This window comes from Chinchilla lanigera, unplaced genomic scaffold, assembly GCF_000276665.1.
Source record: "Chinchilla lanigera isolate Chin_1 unplaced genomic scaffold, ChiLan1.0 scaffold00001, whole genome shotgun sequence".
NCBI lineage: Eukaryota > Metazoa > Chordata > Mammalia > Rodentia > Chinchillidae > Chinchilla > Chinchilla lanigera.
Genome location: NW_004955402.1, coordinates 9,307,520 through 9,326,829, shown reverse-complemented (window position 1 = coordinate 9,326,829; position 19,310 = coordinate 9,307,520). Strand labels below are relative to the sequence as shown.

The 19,310-nt window shown below is 43.0% G+C and overlaps 1 protein-coding gene and 1 long non-coding RNA gene across 6 annotated transcripts in view; one reads left to right on the top strand and one right to left on the bottom strand.

Moving 5' to 3' along the window:
* Window positions 1-14,187, top strand: part of Clul1 (clusterin-like 1 (retinal)) — a 48,716-nt gene extending 34,529 nt beyond the window's left edge. For 3 of the 5 annotated variants that reach the window (XM_005372680.2, XM_005372675.2, XM_005372679.2), the window contains one exon: window positions 2,960-3,000. In XM_005372680.2, the coding sequence (XP_005372737.1) occupies window positions 2,960-2,972 (13 nt within the window). In that variant the 3' untranslated portion in view covers window positions 2,973-3,000. Of the gene's footprint in view, window positions 1-1,037; window positions 1,437-2,959; window positions 3,001-13,919 lie in introns of those variants that run through there. The other 2 variants (XM_005372676.2, XM_005372677.1) reach the window with 2 other exon arrangements.
* On the bottom strand, window positions 6,295-18,152 carry LOC102025192. The gene is made up of 3 exons (XR_259045.2): window positions 18,006-18,152; window positions 10,151-10,287; window positions 6,295-7,084 (listed from the first exon to the last, which is right to left on the bottom strand). It is a non-coding gene; the product is annotated as an uncharacterized LOC102025192 (long non-coding RNA).
* Between the last annotated feature and the right edge of the window lie 1,158 nt (window positions 18,153-19,310).

The window sequence follows — 19,310 nt, the reverse complement described above, 5'->3', positions numbered from 1 at the left end:
ATATATTATGCATGAGAAACATCATTTAACAATTTGTCGAGCCTGTTCCTGGTTTAAATGGAACTGTTTGTGTAAGGCAGAAGCATTTTGCTGAAAGGTGGCATGGGAAATAGAAGCTTGTTGAGTGGCATCTGAGGGGTAACAGTGACAGTAGCTGGTAATCTGTCTATTGACCCATTTCCCTCAGAGGCCCTGGCAATTGGGAATGAGAACAAAAATGACCAATAAAACGGGATATCACATGACCAAATAGCAAATTGGAGAGTGAAATAAATGAAAAAGATTTTCCTGGTTAGTGTGAATCGTGGCAGTTTCAATGTGGTGCACCACACTACAAACATAAGCACCGTCTGAATAAAGGTTAATTGGAGTAGATGAACGATCTTGTAAGCCCCATATAATAACTTGCAATTCCATCTTTTGAGCAAAAGAAAAACCCATATCCTGTATTCAGGAAGAGGAGGCCATAACATAACCTCCTGTGCCCAAGGAGGGGTCATCTGTGAAAACAGAGACACTTCCAGGTATGGGAACTGAGCTTATTTTTGAAGGGAAGACAAAGGGTGTGAGGGAAGCATATTGAATTAATTAATCTACCTGGAGGATAATGACAATAACACAGAAGAAGTTAACGAATGCAGTTTGCTGAGAGAATTGCCATAACCAGTGTTGAACCAAAGAAAAGGGAACAATAATATTTTGCACCTTATGTCCAAAAAGCTGAATAGCACATATCTGCCACATGTGATCAGTCCTGCCACAGCATCATAAAAGGGTGTAATGGTTTTATGTAGAGCATGTGGCCTATGTAGCCATTTTAGAGGGCCTTGAGACTGCCAATGGACCCCAGTGGGCATATGTTGAGTTGGGAAAATAATTAAAAATACAGTAAGCAAGTGCTTTTTGCTCAAAAAAAAAAAATACCAGCTTCATCTGTACTAAATTAAAACCAAATGACTCTTTAGGTGTTAAGCCTGCAGACTTTGCTCTCTATATTTCTTCACAGAATATAAAAATATTTTAATTACTTGTTCTAGGTGAGAAGAACATTAACACTTAATTGTGGAAACTTAAATACGTCTTTGTTCGTATCCAAACTCCAGGAAGCCTCTGTAATTACAGCCCATGATATCTGCATTATGTGCAAACAATCACCTCTTGGACATTTGGTTCATATTATTTTCTTTAGCACCATGGTTGATACATAGTTCACCCTGAATGTTCCAGTTGTTTCCAGTGAGGGCTGACTCTGCCTGCCTAAGAAGTCTAGAAGTACAAATTATGTTTTCCATCTTCATTCTCTAAGCTTCTGCCATTTACTTAAAGCAATGATCACATATGTGTGTTATGTTGTGTATGTTGTATGTATATGTGTGTACATACAGTGTAATGATCTGCCTTGTGCCAGGAAAGATTAAAGGGCTCATTTCAGAATATCTCTGGAAGCATCTTAAGAGTTTGCCTCACAGGATTATGTAATGCACTAACCAACGTGGATTCTCACATTTGAAAATTCTGTCATAAAACCTTGATACAAGGCCCAACTATCAATTTATCTTAGTCAAATAAGATTGTGTGTTAATAACTAATTACATTCCAAATTTCCAACATTTTTAAAAAATCTTTCTTGCTTGAAGTTGTTAAAGGGAATTTCTATTAAGCATTTCCACCTTTTTCCCTTCCCTCAGTAGATACCTGAAGCTTCCCTTGTTCCTTGTCTTCCTCAGTCTTACTGCTCCTGCTCAGAGAGTGACCCCAGCTCCACCCTCACCGAGAGGATAGTAAATACAAGAAATTTCCCCTAATGTATTTATTTTCTACCTCAAAGTCTACCTGTATGTTCTTTCTGTGTAAGCCTCATCTGATCTCCTCTCTCAACTTTCCCCCACATCTTGATTTGCAGTGATCTTTTCTAACAGCAATTTATCCCTTTTCATTTAAGAACTTCCAGGTCCTTAGGTCATAGCCATCCTGAGACCAATCCAGGGTATCTCTTCTTTCCTTAAAGGCTGCCATTCTCCTTTTATTTCGCCTACTCTTTCAACCCTCAAATCCACATCAGTAGATATATGTCTCACCAATTTTTAAAAATTTGTCCTTTCAACAATTTCCAGTGACTTCTTAAACCAAACAAAAGATTGTGTTTCAATCCCTAGATTCTCTGAATTCTCTGCAACCTAACAACCTGTATATAATTATTCTCCACCTAAAAAGTTATTCCTCTTGCAGTTTCCCTGAACTATATTAATCTGTTGGAACTTTCCTTATTCCATTTGTTACCACCTTCTCTTTCACTTTCACTGTTCTTTTTTTATTTTAAAGAGAAAAGAAAGCAAAACAATAACAATGTAGATAAAATAAAACACAAAAACAACAAAAAGATACACAATTTCAAAACAAGATGAGAGGAAATGAATAATGGTTGTTATATTACATATTGTTATCTTCAACGAAGTTGCTCAGATTACTCAATATAAGAATGCAAGATTGATCAAAGACAATAAAAATAACTAAAAAAATATAAATCACACAAAGTTTCACTAAGAAAGATGGTAGGAAATCAACAATGGTTGTTATAGTGCATACTGTTACCTTCAAATTAGTTGTTCAGATTACCAGATATAAGCATGCAAAATTGGTAAAAAAAAAAAAAAAAAGCATTAATGGTTCCTTTCAATAAACCAATAGACATCAGCAGTACAATGATCCCAGCCATCCTTGTATATCCATATATTTTTCCCTTCTTTCTTTCTTTTCTCCATTCCCTCATCCCTTGTGTATGAAAAGAGAGAAGGTCAGCACTCTTGACAAGGATGGAAGAGGCCCTTGGGCCTGACAACACGCATACGGTTAAGGCATTGCCACCTACTCCCTCATCCCAGTTGTTCCTGCCCTTTGAGCAGTTTCTTTCCCTTGCACAATATCTATTGTAACATTTGGATTTTATTTACTCTTTCAGGTTCTTACACTAGGGAGACAATACAATGTTTACACATGCGGATCTGATTATTTCACTTGTGAGTATACTCTCTAGTTGCATCCATTTACCTATAAAAGCCTCAAGTTTCACCCCAAGACTCATGCATATCCCTTTACGCAAAAGGCATTTAGTGCATCTGCACCAGTTGCCGAAGTCCTAATAGTTTCAACATTGCTGAAAAGTCCAAGTCCCAAGTCTCCTCCAAGATGTATAGCAAACTCTTAGCTATGAGCTGTTGTACAAATGAAAAGTTAAACACTTCAATGGCACAAAATAAACATTACCATTCCAAAAGGTGCAAACAGGGGGATACAGAGCATTGAAACCAAAGCAAATCCAACATCCAGCAGGGCTAACAGTATGTCCTGTAGTTCATGTCCAGCATCTGAAGCAATCTGTGGCACATCTTGAGCTCCAAAGGGCTTACATGAGTCCACCCCTATGGTACTTCCAGTGGTTACAACTACCACAGCTTCTTTCTTGGGTCTACTTTGCTCCCTCCTAGCAGCATTCTTCAGACAGTCCACATTCCTGGCTTTTCCAAACTTTTTTTTTTTTTCCAAACTTCTGAGGTCTCCACCTTTTGCTTTACACTCACAGCTTCACACACTGCCTTCTCAGGGGCACACTACCTGGCCTCCCAGGCCTTCTTCTGAAATCTGGGTGGAAGCCTCCTTAACCTCAGAACTCTTGCATTCTGTATGCACCTAAAACCAGGGCCACGTGGATGACGCCAAGGTCTGCTGCCACCTGGAGCAGTAGCCAAGCTTTCCCCTCTCTTGGCCATTGGGGTTGAGTGCCTAGATTGCTGGGCACTCTGAATCCAATTCTGAGAAGCAAATTCTCTGTGCTGCTGCCATGCTGAAACCTGGTGCAGCCACGGCTGCTATTCTGGAACACAATGCTCTGCGGCTTTCTTTTCAAAGCAAAGTTTTTCACCTCTGCAGTTTCGAGGCTGCAAGGGGTGGAGACTTGCTGCTTCTTGTGATGCCCTCACACCACCTTTTCTATTCTCCAGTTCCTTCTGAATAATGGAGATCTCCTCAGCTCTATCTTTGCAATCCACAGCTTTATAGGAGCTTCCTTTCTGGCCATGCTCATAACATTTTAAATCATCCTGCTGGGCTCTTTGCTCTTGATTCTCAATATAAATCTAGATAAAAGCCCCCAACAATAGCCATGCCACTGCCTCAATGTTCAACTGCCTTGAAGTTTCTTCTGCCAGGTTAATTAGTCCACCGTCCTTAATCTCAGTCTTAGACAAAGTCTCTGGGCACAAGCAAAATGCAGACAAACTTTCTGCCAAGCCATAACATACATCATCTGGAGTCCAGCACCCAATGCAGTCCTTCTTCCCAGCAGAAACCTCCCTAGCCTGGTCTTTACTGGCAGGATTTCTGTCAGCCTTCTGGTCTTCTGAACTCTGACCAGAACCTCCCATAGAGAAGAGTTGAAGGTGTTTTAGCTTTATTTTCACATGACATCTCCAAACCTTTCCAAACACTTCCCACAAGCCATTTCCAAAGGCTTTTAAACCACATGGTCAGGTATAGTCACAGCAATGACTTCGCTCCTGGTACCAAATTCTGTCTACTTTTCTTTTGTTGCTGAGACAAAATACCCAAAGCCCAAAATAAAGGAAGGAAAGGTTTACTTAGCTGACAGTTTGTGGAGGTTTCAGTCCATACTCAGCTAGCTCCAAGGCAGAGTGGCACATGGCAGAGAGCAACAGTTCATGGTGCCGGGAACAGTAAAGCAACAAGAGCACAAGGGAGGAGTGGCAGAGAAGAACAAGCCTCTTTCCCTCCCTGATACTGTAAGCAGGCTACCCCCACCCAGAGGGCATGTAGCACTCACATCATCTCCATGCCCTCCTTTTGCACAGGCTCAGGATGAATACAAAGGAAGCACCCTGGCTCCCCGCTGAATCATACAGTTAACCTTCTAAACTTCTCAAATTGACACAATGAACAACATCCCAGAAGGGTAAGAGCATGTCCTTTCACCTTAAGATGCAGAACTGCTCAGTCACTTAGCCAAACCTCTAGACTCCTCAAATTGACGCACTGTATCAACACAACGAGTATGTAGTGAACTTCTTTATCTCTTGATTGTTCTTAGGTTGAAGTTTACATAGTCTACAAACAGAATAGCTACCCCTTCTTTTTTCTGGGTTTCTGTCACATGGAGTATTATTTTCTATCCCTTGCAATTTCATTCTATAGATTTCCTTTTGAGTTAAATGTGTTTCCTGTATACAGCATACTGTTGGATTTTGTTTCTTGATCCATTCTGCCAGTCTGGTTTTGATTGGTGAATTGAGGCCATTTTTATTGACAGGTGTAACTGATATGTATTGGCTTGTCTTTATCATGTTATTTTCCTGTTGACTCCCTACTTTCCCCCTGTTTAACTGCTTGCTCTGATTGGCGATTCTCTTGTATTGTTCTTGAAGTTGTGGTCATTTTTATCTCTCCAGAGTATCTTGCAGTACTCTTTGTAAGGCTGGATTGGTGGTCATGAATTTCATCAGTTGTTCTTTGTCATGGAAGTATCTTACTTCTCCATCAATTTTGAAAGACAGTTTTGCAGGGTATATCAATCTGGGTTGGAAGTTGTTTTCTTTCAGGACCTGAAATACTTCACTCCATGCTCTTCTTAACTTTATGGTTTGTGTTGAGAAATCTGCCGTGATTCTGATGGGTTTTCCTTCATAGGTAATCTGTTTCTTTTCTCTAACAGCTTTTAATATTCTGTTCTTTTGCTCAATTTCTGGGATCTTGATTATTATGTGTCTGGGTGTAGGTTTATTTTGGTTATGGCTGACTGGAGTTCTATATGCCTCACTTATATGCATGTCAAATTCTTCTCCCATGCTTGGGAAATTTTCTGCTACTACTTCTGCAAATAATCTTTTTATCTCCTTTGTGTTGACTCCTGCTGCTTCGCTGACACCTATCAGCCTTATATTGTTCCTCTTTGCACCATCCTGCAGCTTTTGAATTGTTATTTCCTGGTTCCTTGTTATTTTTAAGAGATCTTGCCTTTCACGATCACTAGCTGCAAAGCTGTCTTCAAGGCCTGAAAGTCTATCTTCAGTTTTGTTCAAGCAGTTATGCCCACTTTCAATGGAATTTTTAATTTCCTGGATCTCTGTCTGAATCTGTTTCATGCCTTCTAATTCTTTCCTGTGGTGTGTATTTAATGTTTCCATCATTTTTCTATGCTCCTCTATTTTTTTACCTATGTCTTTAGATGGGTTGAGCAATTCTTTCATTATTGTTGTCATTTCTTTTTTTACCTGAGAGATTGTTTCTGGTCTGATTTCTTCTATGGCCTGATGAAGTTGTTTCTTTACTTCAGTTGCTATCATTTCTGAAATTTCAGATATATGACTTCCCTGCTCTTCTGTGTCAATGTTTCCTGGACTTATTCTGGGTGGGCTGGAGGTCTGAGATTGCATTTTGCTCCTTCGTTTTGACATTTTTAAAGCTCCTGAAGTTCTCTAGGGCTCAGTGTCACTCCTGCAATGGTGGAGTGTTGGGAGGAGGTTCACTGCAGCTCTCAAAGCTGTCTGAGGCTCAGCAGTGCTCCTGTGATGGTGAGGGGGCAGGGTGCAGCTCACTGAGGCTCTCAAAGTTCCCCAGGGCTCAATGTCACTGTCACAATGGGGGTTCAAGGGATGCCTCACCAAGGCTCCCGGAGTTCACTGGAACTCAGAGGAGTTCTTCTGATGGTGGAGATGTGGGGCACAGGTAACCAAGGCCTCAGAAGATGTCTGGAGTTCAGCGTTGCTCCCACAACAGTTGGGGGAGCAGGGTGTGGCTCACCAAGGACTCCAATCTCTCTGGGGCTCAGTGTCGTTCATGCAACAGTGGGAGGGTGAGGGGGCAGCTCATCAAGGCTTCCAAAGCTGTGTGGGACTCAGTGTGGCCTCCCCGACCTGGGGGTGGGGTACGGTGCAGGGTGTGGCTCACGTAGTTTCCTGAAGCTGTCTGGGGCTCAGTGCTGCTCCCGTGCCAGTGAAGTTGTCAGTCCCGGCTCACTGAGGCTTCTGAAGCTGTCCAGGGCTCAGCATGGCTTCCACAGCAGTATGTTTTCCATCTTTAGGGTGGAGAGGGATAGTAAAAAAGCAGTCTTTTAAATCAATCACCATGAGGGAAAAATGCACCCATTGGTTCCATGGTGTGATTAATAGCCCACAAATTCTATAGTAATCTCCACTTTCCTGACTTCTCTTTTATTACAAAAATTGGGGTGTTCCAAGGGCTATTGGAGGATTCTAGGTGCCCCACGATCATCTGTTCATTAACCTGTGTATGAGCTACTGCAATCTTAGCCTTTGTCTGGGGTCACTGATCAACCTAAACAGGGTCATGGGATATCTAAGTTATAGGGTCAGAGAAGAGATGGAGGCCCCTCCTGAAAATGTGAAGGTGAGCTGCCTATACCAAAACGGTCCTTTTTAGGAATAACTGGAACAGGTTCTTTCCTTCCTTGATTGTTTTTACTAAGCCCTTGAGTGGGAAGGAAACCTTGTTGTAACATCTGATGAGTCAGTAAAGAGGACTAAGCAAAAATGCCCCCATATCCTGTAATACATCATGACCTCATAGATTGACTGGTATATGGGGGAGAATAAAGGTGAAAAATGTCCAGAATGGCCTTCTGCATCCCTCCCAGTTAACAATTTTAGCACTTCTACTAGGGTGAGAAACACTGTCCACCCCCTGTAGATCTATAGTTGCCACACCCAGAGGCCATGCTGTAGGCTAACGGTGTTGTGCAATAACGGAAACATCCACACCTGTGTCTAAAAGCTCTTTGAATGTTTTTCCTTCAATAATGAATTCCATGTCAGGATAATCTTGTTTAATCTGTTCAACCCAGTATATATCAGAGGACTCAAAACCCTTGGATCACCTTTCCTTATTTACAGATTTTTCCAATTTTTGTCAAAGGAAGAATGACCAATTGAGCAGTATACGAGTCTGGTGTGATCTGAATAGAGTTTTGAATAGACTGAACTATAACCTTGATTTCCCCTGTATAGTCAGTGTTGATGACACCAGGCAACACCTGGAGGCCTTTTAAAGTGAGACTGCTGCAGCCTAGCAGGAGACTCACTGTTCCATGAAGCAAAGGTCCAGACTCCAGTGGAAATAACTTGGGGTCCCATTTCTGGAGTTAGTATGAATCTGGAGAAGCAACTGAAGTCCAAGTCTCTGCTATCTTTTGTCAACCACCAGAGATCAGAAACATGCTTGGCACTGGAGGGTAGGATTGGGGAAGAATTAGGAAAAGCACCCCCACTGTTTGATGAGGCTGAAGCAGCCCCTGCTGGAAGTTTCCTGAAATGGGTAGGCCTTCCACTTTAGTTTTCCATCTACACTCATTTGCCCAGTGATACCTTTGTCTACACTTTGGACAGATAATAGGTTTTGCTGAAGGGACAGACAGCAGCTGTGCTGCCCCTTCAGGTGCAGTGGAGCAATTTTTGGCAAAATGCCCCTTGCCCCAGCTGTTGAAACAAGTAACCCTGTGTTTTCCCTTTCCTCTAGGCTGCGGATGAATAATATGACTGATAGCTGCTGCCAAGGTAGCCCCCTGCACATATGAGGGTCCAATGTCTGCATAAATTTGAATTATCTCAGCCAGTGTAGACATTTTTTGTGGGCTTTTTTTTTTTTTTGTGGGCTTTTTTTGTGTGTGTGTGGGCTCTTAAAGCCTCTTTACACCACTTATTTGCATTTTCAAAGGCCACTGTGGCAGCTATTTTAATTTGTTCATACACTTATAATTCAAAAGTAAGTTGACTATTTGTGACAGCAAAGGCCACTTGTCCAGTTAACGTGTCTTTTGTAATGACTATGTTGTAAGTGACATTAAGAGCAGCCTGATCCATGCAAAATTCAAAAAAAATTCCTTTCCACAAAAAATAATCCCCTGGACTTAAAACATGCTTTAGTCCTTTCCAATCATTTGGGGCCATTATCTGTTGTCCTATAAGTTCTATTAAACCTAAGGTAAAAGGGGCCATAGGGTCATGAGTAGCAGTAGCTTGTTTTAATTCTTTTAAGGTCTTACAGAGTTCAGCTTCATGAAGACATATAACTAGTCCCGGATTATTGATAACTTGAGCTTTAGTAACAGGGTAGAGATGCTGAAAACTTTCCACAGACTCCCCTACTTGTCTGGCTTCTTTTAGTGCTAATTGCAGGGAGAGACAGAAAATGGCTGTACTCCCTGCGAGGTGGAAGTTCCAATCTGTGACAGCAAAATCTCTCTGAGCTGAAAAGGCAGGAATTGCTGCTTGTGGCTCAGTTAAGGTTATGGGGGGCCGGTGCTTGGGGGACCTGTTATTCCGCCATCTTTCTCCTGCTCAGGACTTGATTTTATTTTATTTTATTTTATTTTATTTTATTTATTTATTTATTTATTTATTTTTTGGTTTTTCTCCGGTACCAGGAACTGAACTCACGACCTTGCGCTTGCCAGGCAGGCGATTTGCCACTGAGCTAAATCCCCAGCCCCAGGACTTGATTTTAAATAACAGCTCCGAGCCAAATCCTCTGTGGTTGTCTGAACAAACTTATGACCATTAAAGCACTTCCTACTGCAAATCCACAAAAGTAAACACAGGAATCAAGAATACAATGAACAGCTCCATATACATTTGTTGTTCTTAAGACTCTGCTTCCCCATGTTTAACATCTGATACAAATCAATACACCTCTCTCCTCTCTCCCTTTTGTTTCTCCTGAACATGTTTTTCTCTTTGGCCCTAGTGAGTTTTTCTCTTGCCCCAAGTTTTATACCTGATTATATCAATATCAATACACTTCTGTGTTTAATATTGATACTACAATGCACTTCTCCCCCTTTTGTGCACAATGAGAAGTGTCCCCTCACCCACTACTTCTTACCCTGGTTGTGTGTTTAGGCACCATATGCTGCGTCCAGGGCAGCTCTTGAAGTTCTCGGGGTTGGGGAGGACAGCAAGAGGATGGAGAAATACAGGTAAGAGACAGAAAGCTGAGGTCAGGTAGAGAGCCCTACCTCTGGCTGAAAGGAAAAGGAACTGCTCAACCACTGTAGCTTGTTTACTTATACTCTCAGGAGGTTGATGTCAATTTCAACCCCTCTGCCTAGCAACTTTGTATAGCTTACCTGAGCACCTGGCATTCTTGGAAATGGAACAACTTGTTTTTGTGGCTTGCTTCACACACGTGATTGATCTCCAGTTTTGTGATAGATCTCCAGTTGTAGCTGCTCTCCACACCAGGCCAGCCTGAGCTACATGAGACCTGTCTCAAACAAAACAAAGTTAAATGAACTTAAATCAGTAGGTTGTAGAGCCAGAATCTGAACTTAGTTCTGATTCATAATCCCCAACAGTGGGCCAGATGTGGTTGCACATGACTGTAATCCCAGCACTCAAGAGGCTGAGGCAGGAGAATCTGTGAGTTTGAGGCCAGCCTAGGGTACACAGTGAATTCACAGCCAGTCCAAACTACATAGCAAGACCCTGTCTCAAAAACAAAAACACAATCCCCATACTGTACTGCTTTCTGCTAGGCCATTTGTTTAAAAAAAAAAAAAAAAATCTCAGTAATATAGTCAACCTTACAGAATAATTAAATTTCAATTCTAAATTATCATTTCTCAGGGACCTTGATGGTAGATCACCATCATTGTACAATTAAGGTATACGTTACTGGATATACTATCTCATAGGCCTTCACCTCTAAATTTTTTTTTTTTTTTTGTCTTTTTGAGACAGAGTCTCGCTATGCAGTTCAGACTGGCTTTGAGCTCATTTTGTAGCCCAAGCTGGTCTCGAACTCACAACGATCCTCCTGCCTGAGCCTCTTGAGTGCTGGGATTACAGGAGTGCGTCACCATGCCTGGCTTCTCCTCTAAATTTTATTTCCAAGTTATATGAGTCAAACAACCAATAGCCTTTTAGCATCTACTAGGTTAAGGCAAAAGACACGGTTATTGTGGAAAAGAAAATAAAGAATTTATAAGATCTTGTCCTAAAGGAGCTCTATGTAACATGGACAGACACTGTGCTAGTCAGCATTTTGTGGCAGACATACATAGCTTAAAAGAGAAAGGTTTATTTTGGCTCAGGATTTCATGGGTTTCAGTCAATGGTTGGTAGGCTCTGAAGCAGAAACATCACGGTAGAGGACAGCAAAGAAAAGCTGCTCACTTTACGGCAGCCAGAAAGCAGAGTGCAGGGCAAGAGCCCAAGAGGAAGGGTCCAGGAACCAGATAGGGTCCTCAGGGTCTTGTGCTCATGAACCACCCAGATACAGCTGGAAGTGTGCTTCATTAATCCCCTAGGTGTCTCTTGAGAGTCAAGATTAACCATAGTGCTGCAAGGCAGGATTTCCTGAGACCACATGAACCCTCTCAGGTTCTAGTAGGGGAGAAACTTGTGAGCTTGCTATATTTTCTTTTCTTCTTCCTTTCCCACTCTTATGTCTTTGTCTCTCTTTTCCTTGATCCCTCCCCCTCTCCTCTCTTCCTTTACTAAAACAATCAGAGATAATATATATACATAGGTAATCAAAGAATGAATGCAGGAGGCCAGCCTGCACTACCAGGTGAGTCTCTGTCTCAAAAAAACCAAAAAAAAAAAAAAGGAACCCAAGCAAATAATATTGAAAATTATACTGAAAATTCCTGTTAGCCAGGCGTGGTAGCTCACACCTGTAATCCCAGCACTAGAGAGGCTGAGGCAGGAGGATCATTGCAAGTTTGAGACCAGCCTGGGCTACAAAGTGAGCTCAAGGCCAGCCTGAACTGCATAGTGTGAGACCCTGTCTCAAAAAAACAAAAAAAGAAAATTCCTGTTAACCTGGCCATGTTACAATACCTGACACTCACAGGTAAAGGGAGAAAGCTTTATTTTAGCTCACAGTTGTAGAGGTTCCAGTCCATAGTTATAGCATAGCAGAGAAGGTTTGCTCAGGGCATGGCAACGGCAAGCGGAGAAAGATCAAGGGAGAAAGGAAGGAGATGGACCTATCCAGGTCATGCCCCAGTGACTCATCTCCTTCACTTCCCAACATCACATCTGGGACAAACCCACTGATGAGTACCACACTTTCATGATCCAGTCACCTCCCCAAAACCCAACCTATAAGCAATGAAGTTTTGTGGTGACATTCAGATATAAACCATAACAAACTCAGCGTAAAAACTCCCACCTATAGAAGTCTGGGTTCAATCTTTAGTTACAAACAACCAAGACTAGCTCAGCCAAAGAAATGGGAGCATACTCTCTGACATACAAAATCATGAGAAGTTGGATGACTATGCCCTTGTGGGCAGAGACCAGGTAGCTCAGGACCTCGAGGTGGGAAATAAAACAGCTTCTCTGGGGTAGAGGGGTCAGGGTAGAACAGCTGTAGCTGTCTTCTATCCTTAGGTCACTGTACTCAGGATTGGGCTTGTAGGGAGAAATGGGACTGGCCCAGGTGGGTCATGGGTGGATCAAAGAGCTGACAGTCTAACATGTCTATGTAACTGTTTCATCAACTGAGCTCAGTTAAAATTGTCACTTCTTCAGGGATGACACACCTGACCCCTAGTTGAGGCTGGGTCCCTTTCATATATAACCATAATTCCAGGTAGCACTCCACTCTTTAGAGTGTATACTTAGCCAAGTGGTCTCTGATACATCCAACACCACTACCAGCCAATACAGTCCATGGGACAGGCATGCTTTCCACTTTCTCAGGGGCCTAGGACTGTGCCTGGCACATAGAAGACCCTGGATATTTGTTGACTAAACTGATTAATGAGCATATATGAATGAACAGAATACAAGAATATCAAGAGGTAACCATGGGAAAATAGAGTTGGCATGAGTCAGGAGGACTGTGAATGTCAAGCTATGGAGTTTTCAGTTCTACTCCACAGGCATCAGTGAGACTCTATGGGTTTTTAAGAAAGGATACAGTGTGCGAATGCTAAGTGGGTTCAGACTGTACTCTAAGAGGAAAACGAAAATACTGTCAATAAAATCATCTCTTCAAGTGGGTGCAATAACAATGGGAAATAAAATACTGTGTAATTAAGAGATTGAGCAAAGTATCACTAATAAGGCCCACTTAGTGACCTTTCACATAAGCAATATTACTTTCTAGTTTCTTAATTCTAAAAGTAACAAAATCACAATTTCCAAAAATTTAGAAGACAATTATCCACAATCCCACCATTTCAACAAAACCACAATTATTATTTTACTGTTTTTCTTATTCACGTCTTCCACTTCACTTCTTAGATTGGATTCTAAGAAACAGAATTGCTTGTTTAAAAGTCATTAACATTTTGTTGTTGTTATTATATATGTATATCCACTTAGTAAAAGCACTATTTAAAGTACCAGTTTCTAACCAGCATTTCAATTTTAAAAAAAATTTTCAATACAAATGAACATTTTAGGTTGGGTGTGGTGGCCTGCAAACTATAATCCTAGCACCCTGGAGAGCTAAGACAGGAGGACAGAAAGTTCAAGCCCAGCCTGGACAGCTTAGCAACTTAGAAAAAACTTGTCTCAAAATAAAAAATAAAAAGGACTGTGGATGAAATTCAGTGGAAAGGCCTTGAATTCAGTCCCTAATACCTAACACACACACACACACACACACACTCTCTGTCTCTGTCTCTGTCTCTGTCTCTGTCTCTGTCTCTGTCTCTGTCTCTCTCTCTCTCTCTCAGCAAACCAGGGGAACTGTGAAGATTTCTTTAAATAATAATATTAAGAGGATTCATACATGTGGCTTTTCCATTACTTTGTTATATATTAATTTTTCTAAGCACATTTATTTATTCTACTACCTATTCTAAACTTCTACTCCAAGGAAAAAAAATCCACTAAAAGAAATTAAGTCTTTTGATTATTGCTGTTCTTTTTTTAAAGGTAAGAAGATCTAGTCCACCCTATAATCAGCAAGAATTACACCTTCAGCCAAGACCTGAAAATCCTGAAAATACAAAGCAGGCTAACACAATGAACACAGTTGCATAAAAGCAATTATTAGGAAGCACTGTTGATTTACTTTTGTTGGTTGAATAGCTAATCAAATTGAGTTAAAATGAAGATTTCCTCCTAAAAAGTCACATGTACATATGTAGAATATAATGTATTGGTAGTTCTTTGTATATTAAATAAATATTAAGTCACCTAAGTGTTTATGTTCCACAAATGTGCCACTTTCTAACCAGCAAATGTTCTTCCTTCAACTTGTTTTTGAATTTAAAGTATATTATAGCTGGGCATGATGGTGCACCCCTGTAACCCCAGTACTCAGGAGGCTGAGGCAAGAGGATTGCTGCAAGCTCGAAGCCAGCCTGGGCTACAGAGTCAGTTCCAGGTCAGCCTGAACTGTGTAGTGAGACCCTATCTCAAAAAAAAAAAAAAAAAGTATATAATTGACTTCTAAAAATCTGTAATTCATTTCTTCATTTAGCAAAGACCAATAGTTTCTGTATATTTTTTATTGCAGCAAAGTACACATAGCATAAAGTTTACTGTTTTAACTATTTCTAAGCATACAGTCCTGTGGCATTAAGTACATTCACTGCTGTGACCTGCATAGCCAATGGGGTTCTGAGAAAGGGTGATGAGAGATTAAGAAAAAACTATAGACACATACTAAAAGGAAAGCTGGGACTGAGTGAGACTTGATCTGATAGAGGGGCAGTGACAACCCAATGTGGTCTGCCTCTATTTATATACTGTAAAGAGGGGTGGGAGGAAGTGCACAACAGCACCAACTGCAAGGTCTCAGTGTTTTGCTGAGAACAATGAAAGCCAAACATTCTCAGAGCTATCTGTGCTATAGCTGACTGGGAAGAATTTCAAAGCCAGGCACTTGCTAGACTGGCCTTGCTGTAGTCCCAGCAACTTGTTTACTTGGCTTGCCTCTGGAGCTCCATGTTTTCGGGACTGGCCTGGCTCTAACCCCAAGGAGTTTGCTGACCTCCGGCTCAGCTGCTCCCCACATTCACAGTGTGCAAACATTACCATCCACCTCTGGAACACCTGTCATCTTTCCAAACTGCAACTCTGTACTAAATACTAAGCCCCCATTCTGCCTGCCCCAGCAATCACCATTGTACTTTCCGTATCTGGGAATCTGACTGCTATAGGGACTTCATAACAAGTGGAATGATACAGTATTTATCCTTTTGTAACACCTACGTTCCACTTAGTATAATGTCTTCAAGGATCACCCATGCTGTAACTTGTCACAGTATCCTATTTTAGGTTTTGTAATATCCCATTGTATGTATAGATCTAATTTTGCAGATCTGCTCATCCAGTGATGGGCACTGTATTGCTTCTACCTTTTCACTACTAATAATGCTGCTTTTATGGGTATGGTGGTACACATCTGTAATCTCAGCACTCTGGGAGGCTGAGGCAGGAGGAGCACTATGAATTCAAGGCCAGCTTGGGCAACATAGTGAGTTCAAAGCCAACCTGAACTACATACCAAGATCCTGTCTCAAAGAAACAAAACACAATAAAATAATTTTTAAAAAGAGTAATTAAAGATATTTTAAACCTTTAAAGAGCTTTTTAGCCAGTCTCAATCCAGAAGGTCTTTCTTGATAGAAAGGCTTCTAAGAGAAAGTTTAGAAGCAGCCAACTGTATATAATCAGGTGAAGAAGATACAGCTTTTCCTAAATCATAACCAGAGGCTATAAAAAAAAAAAGAGAGAGAGAGAGAGAGAAACTACTGATAAAATCCTGGGTTCCTTGGTTTATAGTAAACCTCAAATAAATATAGCCTACCCAGCCACACATTTCATGTATTTGCTATAGAAGGTGCCAAAAAATAAGTTATAAAGGCAAATTATTTTCTAGTTTGGAGAGTGGGAAGAGATAGGAGTGGGGTAGGTCAAGCTCAAAGCAGCCAGGTGAAAATAAGCCTTGCATACAGACTCACCTGGATTTCAGCCCAGATGTGACTAGTGGAAGGTCAAAGACTGTAGCCAAGACCCTCAACCTCAATAAACCTGTGTCATTTCTAAAATGATAAAAATTTTTGTTCTATAGGATAGTTATGAGAACTACATTAAATATACCTTAATGTGTGGTTCATAGTAAGCATCAATAAATAGTAACTATATATATGTATTTTTTTTTTTTTGAGACAGGGTCTCACTATGCAGTTCAGGCTGGCCTTGAGCTCACTTTGCATTCCAGGCTGGTCTCGAACTTGCAACGATCCTCCTGCTTCAGCCTCCCGAGTGCTGGGATTACAGGCTGCGCCACCACGCCCAGCTAACAGCAACTATAATGATGAAAAAATATGAGATACTTGACTCATTCCCCCCCATATTACAAATATTAGCATACTGAACCAAGTATGGTGGTGCACACCTATAATCCCAGCACTGTGGAGGCTGAGGCAGGAGGATTACCTTGAGTTTGAGGTCAGCCTGGGCTACACATTGAGTTCAAGACCAGCCTGAACTACACAGTGAGACCCTGTGTGAAAAAAACCCCAGTATATTAAAAATAAATGTTTCTCATCTCAAAATGAACATTTAAAAAGGGCTGGAGATGTAACTCTTATTAACCTGTCTTTGTTATAGACATGTTGGCCCTGACTTTGAGATGGATGAGAAAAAACCTACTACTTCTACTGATCAACTTATAGGAGGGTCTACCTTCCCAAAGGTGATACAGGCTGCTTTTAAAGTCACTACCCTAGAGGTGGGTGGAGAAGTAGGGGGAAGGAAAGAATCTCGAATGACCTAAGAAGGGCTAGCTGAGTGTCGGGATATACACCAACTTAAAATACCTGCTGTTCTGTAAGCCAGTACGTTTCTGTTTACTGTGGCCTTGTGAGCACGCGTATCACCAAATAGCAATAGCACCAATTTTTTATGAGGGCTGTGAAAATTTTCCCCAAACAGTTCCTTATTTTGTTCTTGATACTATCTTTTCCTTCCAATTAACCCAAATAGCTATTGCGTAAATTGTCTCTTTTTCTGTCTTTTTGAAACCCTATGCATTTCAGGCTGTCCTTGAGCTCCCTTTGTAGCTCAGGCTGGCCTCAAACTTACAATGATCCTCCTGCCTTAGCTTCAAGTGCTGGGATTACAGGCGTGCACCACCATGCTTGCCTGTAAACTGTCTTTAAGATTCAACTTATAAAGTTTTCAGGCCACATAAAAGCATGTGACATTGTTTTACCTGGCTAGATGCGGCAGGGCTGCAGATGAGAGATTTATCTAACTTCTTCCACAGTATTTCCATCATAAAAATTTTAAGCTTAGAGCAGAAGACACCAGAGTCTTGCTATGTCAGCTTCCCTCACCGTGACAGAATACCCTAAGTAATCAGCTTAGAAGGGAGAAAGGTGTACATACTTTGGGATCAAGGTTTTAGTCTTTGGTACTTGGTTGCCTGCCTTCGGGCCTGTGGCCACACCACAGCACCCCATCACCGAACAGCTTCCCGCTTGGCAGCCAGAAGCAGAGGCCGCAGCCAAGGTCCCAATTTCCTCTTGAAGACCACGCCCCCAGTGACCCCACTTCCGCCCACCAGGGCCTACTTCCGCCCTTTCCAATGGCGCCACACACTGGCGACATGACTTTTATCACGGGCCGTCGGGGGACCCTGAGACATAGCACTGGCGCGGTTGTTAAGCAGGAGAGAGGCAGAAAATAACCATGGGCTCGGACTGGGGGCCTTGGGTGGGGCACTGCGAGGTCCGGGGGCCAAGCGCCAGCACACACAGAAATAAAAGTCACAGCGTTTCCTACGATTCCACAGAGCCCAGCCCCCGTGCTTCTCTCCCCTGCCCCAAGCGCGCACACATTCGCGCCGTTCCCTGTGGAAACCCAGGACCCGCGCCGGCCTCTCCGGTCTCCTCCCGGACGGAGGCCGCCGCCCGCCCCCTCGGCCTGGGCCAACTCAGCTCCGCGTCCCGTCTGGCATCCGGCCGCCGCTGTCCTCCACGTCTCTCCGACGTGGGTGCAACTCACCTTCACCCCCACTTCAGCGTGGCAGCTGCCATTTTGAAGAAGAGAGGAGCCGCCCCGCTGTGGCTAGGCCCAGGGTGGAAAGGCTCCGAGCCCACCGCGCGCCTCCCCGGCCCACAGACCGCCTTCCAGAAGATTCCCTGCTTTCAGCACCGCCCCCTCACTAGGCCCGGGTGAGGACGAGGCTGTCTTGGAGTCCTGCACCAATCACAGGTCCGCAGCTGCAGCTGCACCAATCACAGGTCTGCACTTGCGCCAATCACAGGTCCGCAGCTGTGCCAATCACAGGTCCACAGCTGCACCAATCACAGCTCTGCAGCTGACCTGCACCAATCACAGCTCTGCAGTGTTGCCTATAGGCAACACTCCGCCAACAACCCCTCGGTTACTACGGAGGGCTGTCTCCTGAGTAGTTGCGCTCTGCTGAGCAGCACAGGCTGTGGTAAAGGCTTCTCTTAGTGGTCCTGCAAGCCTGCTCACTTATTTCTCAGGTACTTCGTGCTATGACAAATCCTCAAACTCTACCCAGGACTGTCAGCGGTCCCTTTCATTGTAATAAACAGATCTCCGCAATGTTTAGTTTGTCTGCCCGAAATAGGGGTCGAACCAGCCTGGCTTAGAACGGGGTGAACCCTGAAACCGTACAACGAGAGCTATCCTTCTGGGCCCAGGCCCCGAGAATAGGGATTTGGTCGTTTTCTCTTGGTTGTTTGGAGGCCCGGCCTCGCTGCGTTGTCCAAACTGGCTTTTGTCTCTTGATCCCTGCCTCAGCCTTCCAGTGCTGGGAATGCAGGCATGCACTCCGCACTCGGATCCAAAGGCTTTTACTTTTTATTTCACTATTTACCGGTTCGAAAGGCTTTTATTTAAGCCAGGCATGGTGGCACATGCGTGTAATCCCAGCACTTAAGAGGCTGAGGCAAGAGGATCGACGCAAGTTGGAGGCCGGCCTGGGCTACAAAGTGAGTCCGGGCCAGGCTGAACTAAATAGCGAGACCCTGTGTCAAACAAACAAACAAACAAAACAGCTTTTATTTTTTGTTATTTATGAGGTGCCGAGGATTGAACCCATGGCTTTCGTACAAAGCTCCCTCTCGGGCCATTTCTTTTTTTTTTTTCTGAGGCAGAGTCTCGCTAATTGAGGCTGGGCTCCAATTTGCGATCCTCCTGCCTCAGCTTCCTGAGCGCTAGGAACTGGAGCGCGCCACCCGCCGGGCTCCACCGCTCCTAAGGGCCGGGCCGCGCGCTGCTCGGGATGCGCGCGCCGCACGGACACGTGCGCGGGGCTCGGCCGGCAGGAAGGGGCGG